The sequence below is a fragment of the Rhodnius prolixus genome, unplaced genomic scaffold (assembly GCF_049639745.1).
Source record: "Rhodnius prolixus isolate KJV_2025 unplaced genomic scaffold, Rpr scaffold_7, whole genome shotgun sequence".
In the NCBI taxonomy this organism is placed as follows: Eukaryota; Metazoa; Arthropoda; class Insecta; order Hemiptera; family Reduviidae; genus Rhodnius; species Rhodnius prolixus.
In genome coordinates this window covers 38,343,157-38,368,160 of record NW_027411582.1, presented here as the reverse complement: position 1 = coordinate 38,368,160, position 25,004 = coordinate 38,343,157, and the positions used below count along the sequence as shown (strand labels likewise).

The 25,004-nt window shown below is 35.4% G+C and overlaps 1 protein-coding gene across 1 annotated transcript; it reads left to right on the top strand.

Annotated features, from left to right (window-relative positions):
* Positions 1-1,038: 1,038 nt before the first annotated feature.
* Positions 1,039-17,482, top strand: LOC141447593 (uncharacterized). Its single transcript, XM_074115302.1, has 3 exons — positions 1,039-1,504; positions 14,255-14,466; positions 15,919-17,482. The coding sequence occupies exons 1-3, from the start codon at positions 1,264-1,266 to the stop codon at positions 16,177-16,179; spliced, it is 714 nt and encodes a 237-aa protein (XP_073971403.1). The 5' UTR covers positions 1,039-1,263; the 3' UTR covers positions 16,180-17,482.
* The last annotated feature ends 7,522 nt before the right edge of the window (positions 17,483-25,004 follow it).

The following is a 25,004-nucleotide window of genomic DNA, read 5'->3' as shown; positions in this document are numbered from 1 at the left end:
AATACTTTCGGGAGGGAGGCCTTGGAAGCCCCACTAAATGAAAGGCTGGGGCTACACATTGAGACTGAGCTCAAAGACTTTGGTAATTTGGTCACCCCCAGCCACAAACTGTGCCGCCCTCCTGTGAGTGAATGTTTCCAAAAATCAAAATTAGTCAGCTGGTGCTTGATGCGTAATAATTTTTACTGTTCATTATTTTTGGTGACTGATTCATAGTTTCAATAGGATGAAAAAAATAACTGCCAGTTTCAGTCATGATATATGTTTTTATTATGCCGGAGCTTTTCGACCTAGGGACTAGGTCTCATCTTCAGGGCTAATTTACAATGTAATGTTTTACATCATTAGAGGGTTGTTGTGTCTTCTGTCTTGTCTGTTCATAATATTACTTTCTAAACTAGCCCTGCAGATGACCTAGTCCCTGGGTCGAAAGCTCGGCAGAATAAATGTATCATGTCTGAAAACTGGCAGTTATTTTCCCATTTTATTGTAATAATTTTTATTAAAAATAAATAAAACAAGGTGAAAAAAAAAATGCACTTCCGTTTTGATGAATGCGTTTTGAGGAGGAGTTTTGATGACATCACTTTGAAAATTCCATTCATTATCAATTTTTTCCTTTTTTGATGACAGACCGAGGAAGTACAACATACAAGTTAATTGTAGAGAGGTTTTAAAAGTGAAAAACCAAAAAAGCGGAAGTAAGACAGGTTAGTTAACAAACGCCCCCGTCAAGACAGGGTGTAATGTACACTGTAAATAACATAAAATAGCAGTTAATTCTTTTTTTTCTCTCTCTCTCTCTCTGTCTTCCTTCCTTTGCTACCGCCCCTCTCTAGAGATGACGGAAAAGGGGTGATAATCCAGCCCCAGTGAACCCCCCCAATGGGCGTGTCTGTACACAAACCTGGCCGTCCCATTGGCGTAGAGATTACATTGCCCTCACTTCGGTATCCCCCCCTACTAGAACAGCCCTATTTCATCAGTGATTTCAAAGCGAAATAGACTTGGAAATCTATTACTATGAGTTATCGTAGCGGGAGATTTTAAGTTCGTACTTTCTATTCGTGTTACACAAGTCAAATTTACTTTGTAGTGCAAAAAAAAAAAGGCAAAAAAACTGTTATTTTTAGCCACACTTCCGTTTCCTCTTTTGGTAATATGTTAGTTATCAAAGATTAGTTCCAAAGATTTTGATTCAGTTTTTTTTTTTGCGAATCGTATAAACTGGATTTGGTGAAAGATTTAATTTAGCGATGCGCGATGGTAGAGGCGGGAGAATCAATCGCGCGGGAGAAACGCACCCCGTTCTCCATAGAGGATATCCTAGCCAGGAATCATCACCATATATCGCCGCCGGTCTCGATGAACGCCACGACCGCACCGGCTTTGCTCACGGCCGCTCCACTGGATATGAGCCCAAAATCGCATGTTCATCTCTACTATCAACCTCCTCATCTACCACAACAGCAGCATCATTATCATCAACACAGCATGCGACAAGGTGTTCAGTTATTTTTCATTTAATACACTCGTAGATCGTAGTAGTTTAATAAAGAGTAGCTATGAACCAACTCTACTGCGATATAAAAGATTTAGAATGGCTTCCTAATGTATTAGTATTTGAGCATAAATTTAGAGATCTGTAAATGTGTGAGTTAGGGTGAGCGTGTGTGGTGATGAGCTGGAGTTTGCCTGTGTGTACCCTAAACCCAAATAATTTGCACACATCAACTACCCCTGCAGACCCCACAAGTGTGAGTGTTCGGGCTGTCAACGTATGTTTTGTTTATGTTGTTAGACTGGGATAACCGCAGGGACGCCCTGAAGAAGTGGCTAGTCCACTTTCCCCTTACGGGAAATATGCTAGTAAGAATACAATTTACTGCACCCAATCCTGACAAAATTTCAATGTACATAGAATTTTCCCAAGATTTAAAGAGAATTTTCACGATTTATTGTGAACAAATAGAAACTCATAGCTCTACCGGAAGTACAAATTAAACCAGTTAAGCGCGTTTGACGTGTTACGGTGCGTTCGATAGGTGTATACTCATTGTGAAAAATATAAAATTGCCATTAACTAAAAAAAAAAACTCGAAATTTTAATAAAATACAATAAGAATTTTGTTTGGTGGGATGTTTCCTTGTACGGAGGGAGGTGGAGGAAGCCAGCCAAATGATAAGTGGTAGGTAGATGTTTGGTCTCCGCATTAGAGATTCGGGAATTACGCACACAAATAGAAGCTCTCAACCCTTGTGCAATGCCCGTTTTTTACCTTTTAGATAGAGATTCAGACCTCTCAGTACGAGCATGATTTCATTTTGCACAGAATTGGCGTCCCTATTTAACTACAGGCAATGCATACGTGAAGCGGTGCAAGATTTTTGGAATGAGCACAGAATGCTCTGGGGTGTAATCTCAAGCCCCCGAGAGAGATTGTAGAAAAGGTCGCTTGCAGTGACTATTATGACTATTGTAAACTTTTGGTTGTTTTTGCCCTGCGTTCGACACGTGTAAACACGTCGTCTTTGTCGTGATTTTAATTCCGCACACTGTAAGGGGTTTTTAAAAAATTAAATTCCACCGCTTAACTGGTTAAATGAAAAGAGATTTTTCATTTTTTTTTACGATTTCCTAGAAAATTACTTCTTGGATTTTCCACAAACTTAGTACACTCATAGAGCGCGATCTACAGCTTTCCATTTTTAACCTTTTTCAGGAAAATTCTATTAGGGGAACTACTGGGAGAGAGGCTAAGCTCTAAAAAACCATTTAAGTAACATGTACAGTGTTATCAAAACTAGACATTGCCTTACTTCTAAGTGAATCAATGAAATTATGAATGAAATAATTGCCATTAAAGAAATTGCGTAGTGTAATAATTAGATTGTTAATTAAACTAAATACAAAATTAAAGGTTTATTATAAATGTCAATTAAATTTAAAATACGTCCAACGTATTAAACAAACAAAATCCAAGGAGTTAAAGTGGTAGACTGGTACCGCAATACATCCGAGCTTTGCTGCTAAGTATCAACAGCGCCTTAATTAATTTATTTATTTTTTACTTTATTTTATATTTTTCATTTGTTTTATAGGTTCTAAACCTGTAACCAAAGGAGTATTTTTTATCCTTATCCTCATCAATTATTGTATATACAACAACAACTGTATAAACAACAAAGAATACAAACAAAAAATAATAAAGATCTAACGTACAATTGAATACAAACCATTACTCATTTAACAGAAATGACCGAAATATTAATACATTTTTAACAAATTTGTATACTCTGTGAATGTTATTTTATAGCATAAACAGTAATGCAAAATTAACATAATCGATTTTTATTCATCGTGGCTTTCGATTCTTTTTTTAATCATTTTGAATTTTCTAAATTTTTGAGAGATTAGTTCATTGGATTCTTCTAAAGAATTTAAATTCTGCTAAGTTTTTTAATGTTTAAATTTAGGAAAAATTTGGAAACAAACGAGGGTCGTTTGAAAAGTCCGTGCAAAAATAAAAACTACTTAATTTTTTGGGGTAAACCTTTTTTATTTTTCAACATAGTCTCCTTTTAGGCTTATACACTTCGTCCAACGCTGCTCTAGTTTGTTGATCCCTTCCGAATAATAGGATTTGTCCAAGTCTGAAAAATAGCCATTCGTTTCTGCAATCACCTCCTCGTTTGAATAAAATCTTTTTCCCGCCAGCCATTTCTTCATATTGGGGAACAAATAGTAGTCCGAGGGAGCCAAGTCTGGAGAATAGGGGGGGATGTGAAACGAGTTGGAACCCTATTTCCATTAATTTTGCGACCACAACTGCTGATATGTGAGCTGGTGCGTTGTCGTGATGGAAAAGGACTTTTTTGTGGGCCAATCGTGGGCGTTTTTCTTGCAGCTCGGTTTTCAAACGGTCCAATAACGATGAATAATATGCACCTGTAATAGTTTTACCCTTTTCCAGATAGCCGATGAGGATTATTCCTTGCGAATCCCAAAAGACAGTCGCCATAATCTTTCCGGCGAAGGAACGGTCTTCGCCTTTTTTGGCGCAGATTCCCCCTTGGTAACCCATTGTTTAGATTGTTCTTTGGTCTCAGGAGTGTAGTGATGTATCCATGTTTCATCCACAGTGACGAAACGACGCTTAAAGTCCTGCGGATTCTTCTGGAACAGCTGCAAACCTTACACGATTTCGTTTTTGGTCAAGCGTGAGCAATCGCGGCACCCATCTTGCGGATAGCTTTGTCATGTCCAAATGTTGATGCAAAATATTATGTACCCGTTCATTCGAGATGCCCACAGCACTAGCAATCTCACGCACCTTCACTCTTCAGTCATCCATCACCATATCATGGATTTTATCAATGATTTCTGGAGTAGTAACCTCAACAGGGCGTCCAGAACGTTCAGCGTCACTTGTGCCCATATGGCCACTCCGAAAATTTTGAAACCACTTATAAACTGTTCTAATCGAAGGTGCAGAGTCACCATAATGTTTATCAAGCTTCTCTTTAGTCTCCTGAGGTGTTTTGCCTTTCATAGTAGTGTTTAATCAACACACGAAATTCTTTTTCGTCCATTTTTTGAAAATCACTCGACTTCCTCGATTCAAACGAATGCCAAACACAAAGAAATAGACCGATCTGGCTGAAACTTGGTGTGTGTAGAGATGCTACTAACTAAACATAACCTCGATACGCGCCAGTGGTGCTATCTCTCTGACTTTGCACGGACTTTTCAAACGACCCTCGTATTTTAAAAAATTTAACTGCTGGTTTTCCAAACTTTTTAAGCGTATTACCACCCCAATTTCGCTCAAATAATTTAAAACTCCCCTTTAAGTTAGTTAATAGCCTAATTTTTTTAAATAAATACATAATTGTTAAAATCTAAAATGTAAACAACACTTTACAACTGTCCTACCGGACAGTTTTAATACGATTTAAATAGATCTTTGGAGTTTCATTCCAGATAAACATAGTTTAAACAAATTTTTGGAGTTACATCTCAGAATGGAACTTTGTTTTTCATTAACAAGGATTTTACTAGAGATTTAAGGACGCTGTCATTCACACTTCCTTCGACAGTACCATTTGAGTACAGTGAACGTGAATACCATTGAAGCTGATTATACTTATATATTTTTTGATTATCGCCATTAATTAGGAATTAAGGGAATAGAACACATTTCCCCGTTTTCACCCGAATTCCAGATTTTGAGGTCCTCAAAAAAAAAAAAAGGGTTTGTCAGTCTGTCCGGCAAGGGAAAGTCGTGTCAGTGATCACACCACATTTTTTTTGAAATAAAGATTAAAAGTGATCAAGTTTGCAGTTATGCAAAATAAACAGAATCACTTTTTGAAAGCATTAAAATTACTCAGAGATGTTACAAAGTTATTTCGGGGAGTTTATTTTTTTATGGAGCGATGGCACCGGAAGTGAATACGATTGCAATAGAAGTTTTAATGTTTACTTGAATCCAAGCACATCAGTTTTTAGGGTAAATCACGTATTTCCTCGTTCTGAGATATCTACGAGGCAGTCGTTTCTCTCGCTGCTTGAAGGGAGCAGAGTTACTCCGTTCGGTGTTCCTGAAAAGTGCATCTCTTAACCCAACAATAGAGCCATACTCAGTAAGCATTTCAACATTCTATGGGATAGATCCCTTTACGACTGGGCAGGCTGTTCTCACAATTCCAGACATTAGCCAACGTTTAACAGCTGACAGCAAAAAAGTGTGGCCAAACAGGAAATTCGAAACTCTCAGCTTTCCCTCATTTCCATTTGGAGTTCTCACCGGAAATACTTGAGTTTTACCGGATCAAGTCTTTGTAACTGTCCACGGTGATTTAAATCAAAAAATAAGTTCGATGTTTTTAGGCGCCACAACAGAGAAAGCCACAGAAGGTTCCGGTCAAAATTGATTTGCCGGAAGTATCACTACATCACTTTTCTTTAGGATTTTCCCCCAAAAACGGCTCCTACAGCTTTCTGCCCATCTCTAGATCTATAACTCGTACTTGAAGCATTTGATTAAAGGAGGGATGGTTAGTTTTCCTCTAACGTACTATTACTGTTTGCTTTCCACTTCTATAATATTAATAAGAATCAAATGAGAGACTGAATTCCCAAATTTCATGATAATCAACAGACCGGAAGTGCCTAGTTGGCCACACTGTAAGGTTTCCTGGCAAACAGCACCTACGAGTTCGAATAGTGATTACGAACATATAAATCTACTGCTTTTACTGGCAACATTTTTGTCCAGAAATTCTATTTAGAGTACTTCCGTGAGAGCAGCTACCCAGCTAGATTCCTTTTTAAGGCAAATTAAATGTAGCTCAAATTTTAGGAGTTTGAAGAGAATTTCTGAGTGGGAACGTCGGGAATAGTGGTAGGAGGAAGTCGTTGTGAGGCGCACTCCAGATTTTATTCCCGAAAAGCGAAAGCGTTGCTCTAATTAGTTGTTGCCCGCGATGAAGCCTAGATACCTTAAGAAGTGGCTTCATCCCGTTCTCCCTAAGTAATGGCGGGCATAAGAGAGAGAATCCTGTTTACAACTTCCAATTAAGGCGCCCTCTTCTCACGAACACTCCCACCCACGGCTCGCAAAGAATTCTTGAAGTTTCCAGAATGCAGCAGAAACGCTAGAAAGCAGCAGAATGTAATCCTGGGCCCGTGCCCTCAAAAATAGAATTCCCTAAATCGGTGGGGGGGGGGGGGGAAATGCCTCCATGAAATAAATCTCAACAAGAAGTAAATAAAGTAAGCGACATCATTTCCTTTGATGTCATTGAAGTCCTTCAATAATTTGTAAGATGTATGAGTATACATGTAATAAGTTTTTTTTTTAGGATATCTGTTTTAAGTTGGTAACACAGTTTTGGTCGCTTCTTAGGTCTCCTTCCAAAAGCGACTTCCTTTTTTAGTATTTTCTTTTGATATTCTGCTTTAATTCAGCAATACTAAACATCCTTTATTTACCATCTGATTGTTTTATTTATTTTTAATGAGAACATTATTCGCAACATCACTTTCGTTAAGTAGTCAAGATTTTCACTGTTTACGTTATTACGCCATGATTGGAAAAATTCTCAAAACTACAGTAATCACCGGAAGTTATAGGTGCTGGTAAAAGTTTGGTTTTCCCCAAAGCGCAACTCACTCAATGAAATAATTTAGAGAGAACATTTCTACAACTTTCTTTTACTTTAAATTCCCTTAGCTTCCTGTGAGGGAAGCGCCATGTTGGCGTAGTTCATCAATTATTTGGGGCAAAGATTTCTTATTTTGTAAAAAAACAAAGAGATTCCACACTTCCGCTCTTGGCTATTTACTCCAAATTCGGATTTTTGTTAACTAATTTGATGCTCACTAATTTTAAATGAAAGATAATAGGCACAAAATACTTTAAGATGGCAATTAATAATAATAATAATAATAGGAGGGAAGGGATTAGCTATGAGGTTAGCATACTGGACTCTCACGCGGAGGTCCCGGGTTCGAATCCAGCAGCTGACCCTTAGATTTTCTCTTCCTAGAAGCTTCTTACAGCTCACTGTCCGGTGATGGACAGTGTTGTCTGTAACGAGAGAACACTGTCCGGAGGCCGGCAGTGCACTGAAAAAAGCTCCGGGCGCCAATAACCTCAGATGTTGACGCGCCTTAAAATATTAAAAAAAAAAAATTTAAAAAAAATAATGCATTTATTCAGAATTGATAAACATAAATCAGTAGCACTTATCAGCATGGACAGAATCCGTCTGCCGAGTTGCTTATATATGCATTATTACAATAGTTATTTGTTTAACAAGTGTGGAAAGTAGTACTTTTCCTCACGCGAGGCAGGGTTTGCACGCACGAGCGAGCGAAGCGAGGCGAGTGCAAGTGCAAACCCTGCCTCGTGTGAGGAAAATACTTTACACTCGAGTTAAATATTATATTTTTTCTGCAACCATTAGGGTTATTAACTAAAAAAAAAATCTAAACAGGAATCACTAGAATCCATTTTAAATTTCTGTAAGGTAACACTATAACCTTTTTAACTGTTATAATTAAAAATATCTAATTATTTATTAAAGTATTATTTTTATTTCTATATTCCTTTCAATTTTTATTTTATTGTTTAATATTCGTTTTTTAATTATTTAGTTACGTTAAATAAGCTTATTAAAGTTTTACAGAAAATATTTAATAACAAAACTTCTTATATCAAGGAAGCACAATAAAGTTTTTCCACTCACTAGTGAGGAAAGTGACACTAATGGGAATTTTTCCCCACTAGTGAGGTAAAGTTGGGCATTACACAGCTGATTTTAATTGAGTAATGAGAACATTCCTACAGGGTTGCAGAAAAACGAAATTAATTAATTAATTTTGTTTTAATATTTCTTTTTACTCTCCTAATTAATAAAAAAATTAAAAAAGAAAAAAAAAGAGCTAGAATAAAAACCAATTTATAGCTTTAGAAGATGAACACGGAAGTTAATTAAACAAACTCTTCTAGCAACAATTTCTTAATAATGTAGGGCATCTTTTTAGATATTTTTACAGATTAAAGTCCAGTCCTTTATCCATCGAGTTATTTGCAAATTTCATCTATTTGAGAGTACATTTTTTCCTAAATAATTTCCGCCTGTAAGGGGGGCTAGTATCGGGAAACTTTAAGAATGGCACTTTAGAGGAAAAACTGAGGTTTTTTTTTCACATAGAAGTGCCAGGGAAATTGATTGTGGAGCTCCATCTCCATCCAAGGCTATTCTTCCGATGTTGTTCCTTCCTACTCTCATCATTTTCGCTCTCCACGTGAAGACTATCCGCTATAACACTGTCTCCGGAAGTCCCTCTGCAAGCACTTTAGGTACCACTCAATCCCAAGTAATTCAGACATTTTCGATTTGGAAATTTTTCTCCATTAATATCATTTTTAAATCCCATAAATACGAAAAAGGGTAAAAATTGGTCTTCCTCTGTAAGGGGGAGGGAGAGAGCTTATATTTCCGCTTTAACTAAAAAAAAATCGCTGAATGCTTAAATCCCAGGATCCACCGGAAGTTGGATTGTCCAGTACGTATTCTTCAAGTTTCATTTGACCTTGGACATCACAATTCCGTCAGAGAACGTAGCGAGTTCACAACTTCCACTTCTTGTGGACAGTCGGCCGGTCGAATAATAAAAGAATCGTTTTAGTTAGCTCTAAACTTGAACAGCGTCCAACCAACCACCCCCATTATCACGTTACAAACCACACATATTAACTTAAGATCACCAACTCACTCACATGACATCCGGGTTATAAAAATGATTGATATCGCAAACAAGGTAAGAAACTCCCTTCCTTCCTTGCCTCCCCCACTCAGAGAGGAAGCTATCCTGGGTGTTCAAGTGGAGGGTCACCACTTGCCCCGTTGTTCGGCTAAGTGAGTATGATTGTTTTGGACCCAAGTTCTGTCAACAGACAAACAGACCTCCGCCGCCACGCGCGCTCTGAGACTTAAAGTCGACTGCGACTAAGTATTGACTGATTATGGCGCCCGGCCTACTTCAAACTGTAAATATTTTTACACACATTGATGCAATTAAACTTTAGGAACTCCTTCCAAGTACTTATATCGATCGCATAACCACTCGTTCGTTCGATTTTTCTTCGTAGTCGGGGTTTATTTATTTTATTTTTCTCGCTCTTCATTATTGCCTCTTAAGAGCTCATTCTACTTTTAAGTGTGTGGTTATAAAACATATGACTATATAATGTGCGTAATTTGAAGACTAGACTAAAGCCTGGGATAGTCTACCAACCTCTGAGGCCGATTGTTCCTAAGGAATAGGCCCTGAAGTTGGCAGAGTCCCTGGTCCGAAAGCTTGGCATCAATACAAATTAAAACAAAATTATGACTGAAATTGGCAATAATCGTTCATCACCTTGGATTATTGAGTCAAAAAAAATCGATAAGCAATACTCTACGATGAAATTTAAAGATTCCGTTTTTGAATTATGGTGGCTACATACCTGTCCAAACAGGACAGAAATACAGACTAATTAGCAAAACCTGTAAAAGTAACTAACAAACTTATAACAGCCAATAAACAGATAAAGCACAAAGACCGCACACTGAATGAAGAAGTCCCTCTATTGTTGAATAAAAAAAAATAAATCAAAATAACCGGATATACAATAAAAGCGCGGGCCAACGTGAAAGGAAGTAATTGACGCGGGCGTAAAAAGTCGAAGGGGTAATTGTGTTTGTTCAAGTGCTGCTGCCCTCCGGAACCTACAGTAACTAGATCTAGACAGTGTTTATGTATTTAAACTATTCTCTAGTCAACGCGATAATCTAAATATTGGGAGGGAGCTCCTCTTCCCTACAGAACTTGTGAATGGGATTCTCAGTAGAAATCCATTAACTAGTTCTGTTTAAATAAAACACACATTAAAGTGCCCACCGGCGGAGTGCAGTTACTACAATAACCTAACCTCTCTAAATATAAGTGAAATGTGATACGGGCCACTGATAACTCGACTTTTCTAAAAGCATTGCCGCGCTAGTAGTAAAGAGAACTACACAAATCTGTAGTAATGACTGTCTTATGCTATTACTATTACTGTAAAAGGAGGATTTGCCCTATATTTTAAAGGAAATTTGGGAATTTTATCTTTTATAGGAAAAGAGAAAAAAAAATTGTCAAAGTTGGGTGTTTTTCAGCGTTACGCTTTTTCGTGCAGTTTTTGACGAACTCAACCCTTATAATAAGTGACACTATTATTATTATAATATGTCATACATAGGTAAATTACCGGCGACGATCTTGTAGACAAGAAAGTCACGCAATAAAAAGATGTAATCACATTAACCTCTCTACAGATCAGAAGATCTAATCTTATCCCACATCTAGGTCACTATTAATGAGCCGAGATCTTAAATTATCATCCCGAAAATCGTTCAGAATATTTTGGCAAGCTCAATGAATGAATGTTATAATGTAAAGAGGACACTTCACCTACCTTTTTATAAAATCCGAAACCTTCCATAGGATAAAGCTTCTCAAGAAAGAGGTGGACGCCTGCAGAGCTAAGTCTGTAGTGATCTTCCATCTTCCAGTTCTAACAGTTATTATAACATGAAGAGCTCTTCTTAACTTGCCTCGATCATAGCCAAAATAGATTTCACATACTGACAACCACATTGCTAGCCAAAATGAGATCATTTTACTTTTGAAAATGTGGTTAGGTCTGCAAGGCTAGATAATACAGCTGATCTTATCATCCATCGCCGCATGCACGTTCTTAGTACCATCTTTCACAGGTTTCGAACTTTTATCAACAGCAATAAATTTGGCGCGGAAAATTTAACTTCAACTGCTCATGACCTGCTATCGAGTGAAGGAGGTTATAAGGTGTTTATTTGAGTTATCCAAAGTATTAATGAATCGTGTAATATTTATTAAAAATAATCAAATAAAATTAATGAAACCTAGTACTTGTTTCAGAATTCTGTACGTTTAGAGCATGTGTAATGTTTTAAAACAGTAAAGTTGGAGTTGTATTCTCTAGAGGGGGGACGCGATTTAAAACAAGAATCACTGGGAATTTTTGAATCAAATGTTGACAAACTTATTTAAATAAAGAAAGCAAACTTAAGATTTGTTCTTTTAATCATTAAGAAAAGTACCAATAGACGCTGCAATGATAAATTTTCTGTGTTGTGTTTCCACCAAAATATCGTTTTAAGGTTTTCTCGCTTCAGTCAATGTGTAAGTCGGACAATAAGGGTCAAAAAGTAACCTTCCAGCTAGGTTCTTTATCTAAGTAAGGCACGTCAACATCTGAGGCTATTACCGCCCGGAGCTTTTTTTCAATGCACTGCCGTCCTCCGGACAATGTTTTCTCGTTGCAGACAACACTTTCCTCCATCCGTGAGCTGTATGAAACTCTTAGGAAGAGAAAATGTGAGCGTCAGCAGCTGGGATTCGAATCCTTTCCCTATTATTATTTGAATTCGTGGTTAGACCCAATTTACTTAATAAATACTCGATATTGAGTTCTAGTTATTAGAAGAAAACTCTCGCTTGCACTGCAGTGTTCTTATTTACTTTGGGCGTGCTGTCCAGGATAATCAGAGTGAAGTGGCCCATATTAAACAAGTTGAAAAATACTCAATTAGCCCACTTGAGTGAAATAAGAACAATCTTTTCTAATAATAGAGTCCATTTAGATTTGGAAACACTTAATTGTTGAAGTGAACTTACGAGTTCATTTTAATAGAGCTTTACGTTGAATCGGTGGTGGCCCCCCCTAAATAGGAATCGTTAAATTTTTTTTTTTTCTCTCTTTTCAACAAAGAAGTATTGTCACCAAAAAATGTGCAAAAGTCGAAGTAAATTGCAAATTTGTCTCTTCAAAAAACGACATTGGCAAAGTTGTGAGAGAAAAACTAAGAGTCTAAATTTTCCAAAACAAAATTGTGAAAAAATAATAAATATAAATATCATGAAAAAATAGTATTTGAAAATCCAAATTCCAAGTATGTGTCAGTAATTCTTTGCACTAAAATCCAAACTCACTTATTAAGATCGTGAGATTGGATTTCTGGTAGTTTGGACAGTCTGGCCAGTGCCAGTTTACTAATTGTATTTTCCAGTTTGTTTTGGGGGGGCGTCAAAAATGGCTGCTATGATTTTCTTTAAACTTGGCATTCTTAGTATCATCTTTCACCGGTTTTGGAGTTTCATCTAAAGTCAAAGGTTGAGTAATCAGTTTGGTGTTAAAAAATTTAACTTCAACTTCACTTGACCTGCTATCGAGTGAGGGAGGTTACATGGTCTGTTATCTAGAGTGTTAATAAATCGTAGAATATTTATTTAAAATAATCAAATAACACATTAGTAGTTCTTTTATTTGAAATATTGACCAGGAAAAATTTGGAAAAGTGCCATTTTGGACAAGAAACTTTTTAGAAAGAATCATTTCGTGAATGTTCGGACCAAGTATTTATAAGAATTAAGACTTAATTTTTGAAAATCTAAAAAAAATTGATCAAAAATGTGAAATGATTAAAAGTGCTTCCGATGTGAATTCAGAATTGAAAATTCGACACAATCTCAAGACTGTAGGACAAGCTGATATTGTGAAGCTTATTGTTAACTATAAATGGCTTACTTTACGGTGAATAGTTGTTTGCCAGAAACTATTGTTTATTTTGTGTGAGGTGAATGGTATAGTTATTGCTTCAATAGGGATCACCACGTCACAAACTATTATCCAGAATGCTTTTAGTGTTATTAAGTGGAGGATGACGCTTTCAGCTTTCAGTCTCGTCAACCTGCTGAAGAGCAACGTGCTACTTGGTGCCAGGTACCCATTTAATGGTCGACAATTTCTCTAATGGAACTACATAATCCATTCTTGTACAAGAACGCTATTTTTTTTGCTCTAGCTTTACCATTAGAAAAATCATTTTCTATGCAAAGCTTTTTACTGTGATTAGCATCCATTATTTGGTTGTTATTAACTACTAAGATTATGGTGACCTACAAAATCTAATGCGATTAACTCACACGCATATTTTATTTTTTTGTATTTACATAATTATTACGAATCTGATTGAAAAATTGCCTTCAAGATATATGTAGTTGATTAGGGCCGCAGTTGTTACATAAAATACGCAAATAACTCAACTTGAATGAATTAAATTGGTTGCCAACGGCCTCGAGGAAAATTGGCATTCATAGTGGATAGGTTTTCCTCAATTTAGCTATTTTATTTCCTCCTTATTTAAGAAAACCTAGTTCCATCCACTGCGATACCATAGATCTATTGTACCCTTTTTGGTACCACGCGAATGACGAATAAATCACAAAATCTGAGAGTGTTCTAAGAAAAATATGTCCTCTTTCCAGCACTGTGTGAAACCCAGGTGTCTAAGTCTTTCTAGAATAATGGCACAGTAGTCAGTTAGGATGTATAATGAAGTTTCCTCTATCTCCCCAACAGAATCTGCAGGTACCCTCTCTGAGTCGAAAAAATGCCCCGTGAAGAAATCCGCCTTTTCGGTACAAATTCCAATCCTAAAAGAAGTTTAATTGCGTGAACTACGTGCAGAGAAAATGATGTGTTTTAACTCGTCAATTCAAAATAACTTCTGTGGCCAAAAAGTTGGTGAACCATTTAAAAGTTGTACTTCCAATTTCAGGATTAACATACAGTATTATCTAGAATATAAACCAAAAAGCTCATTGTTTCAGGTGAACTGTTGGGCCGGACGAGAGACACTCTAGAATTGGTGGTGGGGCAGACAAAACTGGCCGCCGCGGAAGTCGGCCGAAAGAAAAGGTGTAGAGCGGCGTTTAGCCATGCCCAGGTGTACGAACTGGAACGAAGATTCAACCAGCAAAGATACCTGTCTGGACCGGAACGAGCCGATCTGGCACACTCGCTGAAACTCACCGAAACTCAGGTATGATGAACTTTAAATGTTTTCGCTCGGATTCAGTGAAAGAGGGTTTCTTTTGTAAACATTTGGCGGACATGCACATAGGTTGCACTGATTTTATACTTCGTTCGTGAGCTCCGAAAAGAGCTGGCAGCAATTTAGCGAAGGAAATGTCTCACCGGAAGTAACACTTTAATCTAAAGCTGGTTTTTTTTTCACTTTTTTTTGAGTCGGATGTAAAGGGGATCAAATCAAAGACACTTACTTCCTTGCGGCTCTTCGGATCTCAAGATAATTTTATTGGTGAAGTTGTAGCTTGTCTCATTTAGAAGCTGCGGTAATGGTGGATAAAGGATGGGCTACATCCGGCTACATCAAATACCATCATTGCCAACTAAATTACAATTATCACAATAAGAGAACGATTTTATCATTTGCTTTTGGAGGGCTATCGCTAAACCTCTCCAGGAAACGCTAATAGAGCTGTGAGAATGTTTCCCACAGGCGTCTCCTGAAGTTCGTGTACTGCCGTAGAAGGGAATAAACTACCATTTTAAAAAGGTGATATACTTGTTACAGAAAGTAATAAATTATTTTATCACCAATAATAAGAGTAATAAAATGTCTCAATAAAATCGGGAGATTATTTATTATGAAAACAGATCTAAACTTTACTATAGAAAGTGTTTTAACACAGATCATAACATGTCAGGTTAGATGAGAACAAATTTAGATACACTTTTAACCTTCTGTTTCAACTTTATTACGTCATCCAAGAGCACGTAAGTTTATTTTTATAAAATCGTCTTTTTTTCACTTTTATGACCGCTATGCTTTGCTTTCCTAAACTGCTGTATTATACATACACACGTAGATTTGTGTACATAAAAAAAAAAACCAATTGATGTATCACTAGAAGGCGTTTAACTTAAACAACGTCACTTTTGGAACTGTAAACGACATAACGATATTCGGAAGGGGGGGAAGAAAAAATTCCCTTTTATGAAGTAACAGGTCAACACTGTTACAACTTCCTGTTCTTTCTTGTAGTAACGATCTTCTTTTTTAACAATAAACATAGAGTGTAAAACCATGATTAAAAGATGGTTCTATTAAGGAAAAAGTTCTAATTAAGATGGCACTTTATTTCTTCTTTTAACTGAAAAAAGCTGCTTCAAGGGAAGTCCACAAAATTCTTGCTTAGATTTACTACCGGAAGAAGTTGGGTCCAAATTGTGACTTAGTACATTCTATGTTTTTACTTTTTTGGTACGCTATCACAGCGCCTCGGCGTCAGTACTCAGTATTAAGTCTACAAGAAATACATAAGTGATACTGGAGAACATAAAATCCCTTACCGAAAGATGGTTCTATATTTGCTTATCAGATTTTAACATTATGTTATCACTTTCTAGGATTATTTAAAGAGATATCGCATATTATCTGAACTTGGGACCTCTTTGCTGTTTCTTATAGGTGAAGATTTGGTTTCAAAATCGCCGCTACAAGACCAAAAGGAAACAACTGCAGAACGATATTGTTGGTAAGCGAGTCGCAGTGAAGGTGCTAGTTCGTGATGACCGTCCTGTACAGCGACATCTGTCCATACCACCGGTTCATCCTTACTACTATTATCCCTTGCTGTGTACACCCTTACAACAGGTCCAACAACCTGCAGCATCCTCACCAGCATCGGACTCATCTTCACCATCTCATGTATCCAGTATCCGGCCGTGAATGTTGAAAGAGCACCGCTAGGAATCGTCCAAGCAAAAAAAAAAAAGAAGCAAATTATCCTGAACCTTTCTCTTAGTTGGATTAAATTCTTTTAAAGACCCATTTCTGGTAATTGCAAAAAAAAAAGTTGCTATAATACATAAAGTGACGTAACGAAAGGAAGTGGCCGAGAAGTCGTCGCTGTAGGAACTTATAGGGAACCAGATTACCCTCAGGAATTTAATGCTCGCCTTTCCGCAACGCCCTACCCTGATGTTCCGAAGATGACTACCCAAAATAGTAACCTATTGATCACTTCTTTGGCTAGTGCAGGCAATTAGGAACAACTTCAAGGATGGACATACATATTACGCTATAACACCTGCTAAACCTAGTCAAGAACTCTTCGCAGGTTCCAGAAAGAGAGGGAGCCGGTAGATTTGGAACATCCACTTCCTGAGGCTTTCTGGCAAAGTTCTCAATGCTCTGGAGGCACTAATTACTCCGAAGTCTCCGTTCAAGACTCTGTCGCCCCTCAGCCATCCAAAACCCAAATAGTTGCCTAGATCTACTATCACTGCGAGGCCTGCATAAAATAGTGAGAGGTTAGCGATGTTTACTGAGTATTGATTGGGTATGTATGCTCATAAACTCGCAGCTCGCTCAAGAAGTAGCCAATCAGATTACCCCTACGGGTTCCCATAATTACGTTCAAACATCAGAAAGGTTCAGATTTTGCTAAAATAGCTGTGAATTTGTAAAGCAATACCACGTTTTGCCTGTGGAAACTTGAATTCAAACAGGTTTAATTTTATAGATCTAGTGTCCATCACACTTGTATAGAAAATTTAACTTAAGCTTATAAAGAAAGCTTCTAAGCTACCAGGTTGACTGCGCTTGAATCACCAATCCCATACCCAATAGAAAAGTCAAAAAAACCAAACGGAATGATAAGCGTTTTTTTACAGCCAAAAAATAACGATTATTAACAGCATTGCTCATTGAACACAATCAACACAAACTGAAGAACAAATGTAAATTACCCGCTGGAAGGTCAAATCTAATTTTAAAATTTTTTATTTCTCTAATTATTTAATGTATTAAAAAGGTGTTAAAATACTATACCAAAGCTTTACGTACAAAAATATTATCTATTTTATGTAATTATTTGTCACTATTTATAGAAGCTTAAAACAAAAATGAAAAATAATTGTAAATAAAATTGTAGATTAAGAGCACATATCTAAGTAATCAATGTTTAAAAATCAATATTTACAGCAAAATTTGTAGATATTTCAAATGTAATAATGTCATTAATATGTATACGATATCAATAAAGATTACCTGGATATTAAACTTTTATTTTCTAAAAATCCTAAATCCAATCTGGATTTATTCCATCAATATGGCGTAGGTTCCAGAACAAATTAATGGAATGAGAAGTGTTTTATGGTTTAGAAATTACGTCTTGTCAAGTAATCTGCTTTTTTATTTTCTTCTAGGGCCTAACGTCAAACTAGGCGGAAGTCAATGCTACTTATTCTGCAAGCTAGACTCGAGCTGAAGATCTCTTACTAACAAATCTAGGTACATAACCACTGAACCAAGTTGCACTTTTGTTGTTCGAAAGTTCCTTCAGAATGAATAAGAATCCATATTTCTTGAAGAAATTTTGTTCGGGCGTTAAAAGTAGTAGACAAGCACCTGTGCACTGCTTTAAACGAAGTTATTTACAAAATTACTGGAACCGGGTGTTACCTATGTAACCTCTCTTGTGTGAGTAGTAGAGTGATTTATCTTATCTGGTAAGGCTATAGCCTACTCCTATAGGTGTGAATCTTTAACTTTATATCAGGAAAACTTTTTCAAAGTCAAAAAAATCCAGTAAAACTTTTATTTAGCAGAAAAATATAAATAACATTGTTCAGTTTCCCAGATAGAAACTGGATTTTAGGGAGTTTCCTGCTGCTAGCTTCTGAACTGTTTTTCACAAGAACTGATGACTCTCATCCACCTATGAAATGGAAGCGATCAAAAAGAGAAGGAATCAGGATCAGGAACTAAAAGGGTATTGGTTGGACAGTAAAAGAAAATTAAGGTCAACGAATGATTTCAACGGCTTTTATGGCAAGCGGATGGTACTAAGGGACAATTCTACCACCTCGTGCCCACATAGGTAATAATAAATACTACTAATGATGCTAGTAACTATTACTAATAATAAAACTCACCCCTGAAATGGTACTTAAGATGTTTTATGTCATTCTTTTTCTCCTAAAAATGACTCGGAAAATGATGAGCTCTACTTTGACATGGAGGGCAGGAAATTATAACCAAAAAATCGTTGACACCAAATTTGAGAAAATTTCTAATCATTGAAAAAGTATCCTGTAAAAGGATACATTCGGTTATTTGTCGTGAAGACATCGTGTGGAAATATCAAATTAGTAATTACGCGATTTACAATTCTTACATTACGCGTTCCACTTATAGATCAAATTCTAAAAAACCATTTTGTTCGCGCCCAGTTGACCAGTTAGATACTCAATATACAAAATCTGGAGGATCACATTTCTCCCTTTTACGAAAAGCAAGAGTATGTGGGTAGAGAGAGAGAGAAAGAAAGAGAGAGAGAGAGAGAGAAATGGATTTATTTATTTACACGCGTGTGCGTCCCCTTATTTACTAAAAACGAAATCTATCAGCTGGCTAAGTTTTGACAATAAGGCCATCTGGCGACGTCTATAGTAACTGGTGCCAGTCTGATTACTAAAGAGGTAGGTTACTTTACGCACTTGAGAGATATTGTGTTGGAGACGCGCTAGGTACCTCTGTCTGGGTGCCTTTCACTTCTACTAAATCACTGAACTATGTTGTTTTTATTATATATATTTGGATCACTTTAAACTATTATCACTTGTTTCAGTGGATTCTTTATCCAATATTTACACTTCCCCCCATGATAGATGTTCAGCTAGTGACAGGTTAGTTTGTAAACAAGCAGTTTTGACTTTTAAGTGGAATGTGCAGGTTGCAAGGTTTACTTGGAGTCATTTATAGTTTATAGTACTTACTAGGAGACAAAGCTTAACTGCGCAGTAACTTGAAGTACCCACTCGGAAGCTCCAAGATGTTTTGGAAATCAAAGAAACCATTGGTATTCAAAGTAAGTTTTTTTTGAGTAGTTCCCATTCTGCATATAACCACCCATGTGCCTTTCCTGTGGGTAGAATGATAGAAGAGGTCCCTCTCACCAACAGCAGTCTGGATACGTTGTCCCCCTTCCGCAGTTAGCTCCCATCCCTCTCCCATAATCCCTGGCTATTCTGAAGATGCCATCTCTAATAAAGCAAAATGAGGAGCAATGGTTCCGGGCACCACGAGGAATTAAAGATTAGACTTCTCTTTATTGTAAGTAAATAATTATTTTAATAAGCAGTAAATTCTCATTTTTGGTTACCGGAATTTAGAATTAAAAAAAAAAAATACAACTACAAGATTGAGTTTCTTGTGATCACTTCCGTTTCAAAACATTTTGCGAATACTCCTTCCTTTAGAAAAAAAAAAAACATTTTGGGCAACTTTAAAAACAAGTACATACTCGTACTTCCAGTAAAACCACAATTGCAAAAAAGTTGAACTACACTCGTATTACATCCGTTTGAATTATTTTGAAATCATTGAGTCATCTTATGACTGAAACAAACGGAAGTAGGAACCAAGAAGATGAGAGTATCAACCATGTGGGTGGTCTGAGAATATGTTTACTTTCAAAAAGTACCTACTTAAGTCAGCTTGTTACTTCCTCCTTCGTAGTCTTGTTACGAGCTCGTAAACGGCTCCTGCTGGAGATGACTTGACCTTTTGTTAACAATTAACTTAAGAAACCGGAAGTTGGATGAACTGTAGAATTTTTCTTTGTACGACTTCTGTTTTATGTTGTACGAGTATGTACACACAATTTAAAGATAGTTGGTACACAATGTTGTACTCCTGTTGGTTTACAAGGTTTGTAGCAAATATATTTTTACTAGAGAAATTTGAAATGATGGTTACGCTAGGTAGGCTTCCCTCCATAGCAGAGTACCGCAACATGTCTGCCTTGTTTTTGTGGAGACAAAATATTTTTACTTCCAAGATATGGAAGTAGACGACATCGGCAGGACTCTCACTCCTTGTACCTTTTCGAGTACGCTGGCTTCAGGGTGTAGGGTATCGGTTCCTTCGTAGGGTTCTGTAAAGAGCCTAGCTAATCAAAACTGTTCCGGTAGGACAGTTGTATAAGGAGGTTGATCGTCAATAACCGCACGAAAAAGCTGTAACGTTGAAAAACACCCAAATTAAAATTTTTTTTCCTCTTTTTCTATAAAAGATAGAATTCACAAATTTTCGTTAAATTATAGGGCTTATCCTCCTTTGTAACTGTAATTTTTTCGCTACAACCAAGATCTTATAGATTTCGAGAAAAAACTTGCTGAAAATAAGCAAAAACGGCATTTTCAAAAATTGTTGTTGTTGCCTTTTTTGTAAACAACGTAGCGCCTAAACGCGTGAACTGATTTTCATGAATGAGGTGTCATTCGATTCGGAATTTTGTACAGATTTGCATTGTAGTTGTGCCTCTTGAAGAGGGGAGTTTGCCCCACGCCAGTAAGGCCCTCTCTTAAACTATTATTACTAATATTTCTATAACGGTCCGTCCGATATTGATACAATTTAGCAAGAAGAACTGGTTAAAGCTTCCATATGTGACTTTAAAGTGCCATCTGCTCTTCCATCTACTAAGAGGAAATACTGCAATCGTTCAAATTAACGACGCGTCAACCTATTTACGTCAATGAATTGTCATTCGATTCGGAATTTTATGTGGATACAGCTTTTGTGGATCTCGACGGCTACAACATTAGAAACAGAGTTTGCCACACTTAAGTAACGCCCTTCTTACTAAGCAATAACCTTCGACGAATTTTGATAAAATTTAGCAGGAAGAAGTGGATCGAGTTTTGCTACGTGAGATTAAAGTACCATCTTACACCTACAATTGCAATCCTGCGTATTTTAATTTCTCATTGCATTTTAGGGAAAAGTATTGTAATCGCACTTAAGATTTTCTTATCTGTATATGGAGACTACTATCGTCTATAATTGTGTAAATTTTAATAAAACTCTATCGAGCAGAAAACGAGATATTTAGAGTTAAAGTTTGTTTGTGTTCTATAAAGTGAAAGATTTAACTTCAAATATCTCGAAAACTACTCGATAGATATTCTTTATACTTTATCTGTATTTGGAGACTACTATCGTCTATAATTGTGTAAATTTGAATAAAACTCTATCGAGCAGAAAACGAGATATTTAGGGTTAAAGTTTGTTTGTGTTCTATAAAGCGAAAACATTAACTTCAAATATCTTGAAAACTACTCGATAGATTTTGTTTATATTTTATCTGTATTTGAAGACTACTATTGTCTATAATTGTGTAAATTTTAGTAAAAATCTATCGAGCAGAAAACGAGATATTTAGAGTTAAAGTTTGTTTGTGTTCTATAAAGCGAAAACATTAACTTCAAATATCTTGAAAACTACTCGATAGATTTTGTTTATATTTTATCTGTATATGGAGACTACTATTGTCTATAATTGTGTAAATTTTAGTAAAAATCTATCGAGCAGAAAACGAGATATTTAGAGTTAAAGTTTGTTTGTGTTCTATAAAGCGAAAACATTAACTTCAAATATCTTGAAAACTACTCGATAGATTTTGTTTATATTTTATCTGTATATGGAGACTACTATTGTCTATAATTGTGTAAATTTTAATAAAACTCTATCGAGCAGAAAACGAGATATTTAGGGTTAAAGATTGTTTGTGTTCTATAAAGTGAAAGATTTAACTTCAAATATCTCGAAAACTACTCGATAGATTTTGTTTATATTTTATCTGTATATGGAGACTACTATTGTCTATAATTGTGTAAAGTTTAGTAAAAATCTATCGAGCAGAAAACGAGATATTTAGGGTTAAAGTTTGTTTGTGTTCTATAAAGTGAAAGATTTAACTTCAAATATCTCGAAAACTACTCGATAGATATTCTTTATATATTATCTGGATATGGAGACTACTATTGTCTATAATTGTGTAAATTTTAGTAAAAATCTATCGAGCAGAAAACGAGATATTTAGGGTTAAAGTTTGTTTGTGTTCTATAAAGTGAAAATTTTAACTTTAAATATCTCGAAAACTACTCGGTAGATTTTGTTTATATTTTATCTGTATATGGAGACTACTATTGTCTATAATTGTGTAAATTTTAGTAAAAATCTATCGAGCAGAAAACGAGATATTTAGGGTTAAAGTTTGTTTGTGTTCTATAAAGCGAAAACATTAACTTCAAATATCTTGAAAACTACTCGATAGATTTTGTTTATATTTTATCTGTATTTGGAGACTACTATTGTCTATAATTGTGTAAATTTTAGTAAAAATCTATCGAGCAGAAAACGAGATATTTAGGGTTAAAGTTTGTTTGTGTTCTATAAAGCGAAAACATTAACTTCAAATATCTTGAAAACTACTCGATAGATTTTGTTTATATTTTATCTGTATTTGAAGACTACTATTGTCTATAATTGTGTAAATTTTAGTAAAAATCTATCGAGCAGAAAACGAGATATTTAGAGTTAAAGTTTGTTTGTGTTCTATAAAGCGAAAACATTAACTTCAAATATCTTGAAAACTACTCGATAGATTTTGTTTATATTTTATCTGTATATGGAGACTACTATTGTCTATAATTGTGTAAATTTTAGTAAAAATCTATCGAGCAGAAAACGAGATATTTAGGGTTAAAGTTTGTTTGTGTTCTATAAAGCGAAAACATTAACTTCAAATATCTTGAAAACTACTCGATAGATTTTGTTTATATTTTATCTGTATTTGAAGACTACTATTGTCTATAATTGTGTAAATTTTAGTAAAAATCTATCGAGCAGAAAACGAGATATTTAGAGTTAAAGTTTGTTTGTGTTCTATAAAGCGAAAACATTAACTTCAAATATCTTGAAAACTACTCGATAGATTTTGTTTATATTTTATCTGTATTTGGAGACTACTATTGTCTATAATTGTGTAAATTTAATTAAAACTCTATCGAGCAGAAAACGAGATATTTAGGGTTAAAGATTGTTTGTGTTCTATAAAGTGAAAGATTTAACTTCAAATATCTCGAAAACTACTCGATAGATTTTGTTTTTTATTTTATCTGTATTTGGAGACTACAATCGTCTATAATTGTGTAAATTTTAATAAAAATCTATCGAGCAGAAAACGAGATATTTAGGGTTAAAGATTGTTTGTGTTCTATAAAGTGAAAGATTTAACTTCAAATATCTCGAAAACTACTCCATAGATATTCTTTATATTTTATCTGTATTTGGAGACTACTATTGTCTATAATTGTGTAAATTTTAGTAAAAATCTATCGAGCAGAAAACGAGATATTTAGAGTTAAAGTTTGTTTGTGTTCTATAAAGCGAAAACATTAACTTCAAATATCTTGAAAACTACTTGATGGATTTTGTTTATATTTTATCTGTATTTGGAGACTACTATTGTCCATAATTGTGTAAATTTTAGTAAAAATCTATTGAGCAGAAAACGAGATATTTAGAGTTAAAGTTTGTTTGTGTTCTATAAAGCGAAAACATTAACTTCAAATATCTTGAAAACTACTTGATGGATTTTGTTTATATTTTATCTGTATTTGGAGACTACTATTGTCTATAATTGTGTAAATTTTAGTAAAAATCTATCGAGCAGAAAACGAGATATTTAGGGTTAAAGTTTGTTTGTATTCTATAAAGTGAAAATTTTAACTTCAAATATCTCCAAAACTACTCGATAGATTTTGTTAATATTTTATCTGTTTATGGAGACTACTATTGCCTATAATTGTGTAAATTTTAGTAAAAATCTATCGAGCAGAAAACGAGATATTTAGGGTTAAATTTGTTTGTGTTCTATAAAGTGAAAACATTAACTTCAAATATCTCGAAAACTACTCGATAGATTTTGTTCATATTATCTGTATATGGAGACTACTATTGTCTATAATTGTGTAAATTTTAGTAAAAATCTATCGAGCAGAAAACTAGATATTTAGGGTTAAATTTTGTTTGTGTTCTATGAAGTGATAAATTTAACTTCAAATATCTCGAAAACTACTCGATAGATATTCTTTATATTTTATCTGTATATGGAGACAGTAAATTTCTGTAAAAATCTATCGAGCAGAAAACGAGATATTTAAGGTTAAAATTTGTTTGCGTTCTAGAAAGTGAAAACTTTAACTTCAAATATCTCGTTTCTTATTCGGCAGATTTTCGTAAAATGCCAAAAGGTAATTTAATCAACCCTTATACTTAACTTTTTAAACTGTAAGTTTTTGTTAAGGTTTACGGGGATATGTACTTATCCCATCTTCTTCATAATTTGGCTACCATTATAACTATTTTTACTTTGTCCGCAGTTAGGTTAATGCGCATTTGGAAAAAATATTCAACTTAAAACCATGATAATGTTTTTAAGAGAAAGAAATGGTGAGCTGGGTCACATTTCTCTCTCTCTTGTAAAAGCAGATGCAAATACTCCATTTAATGAGGACAAATACCTCCTTACTAATGTCTTCGGAGAAGAATCGAAAACCATTTTTTAGACTAGATTTCTTGGCCGTGTATGTGTGTCACTCTGCAACGCAACGTCTACTCAGGCGATGACGTGAACTAATCGAGGCCTCCTGAATTGTCATTATTCAAAACGGTACTGTCAACACCACCTTACGAGCGTC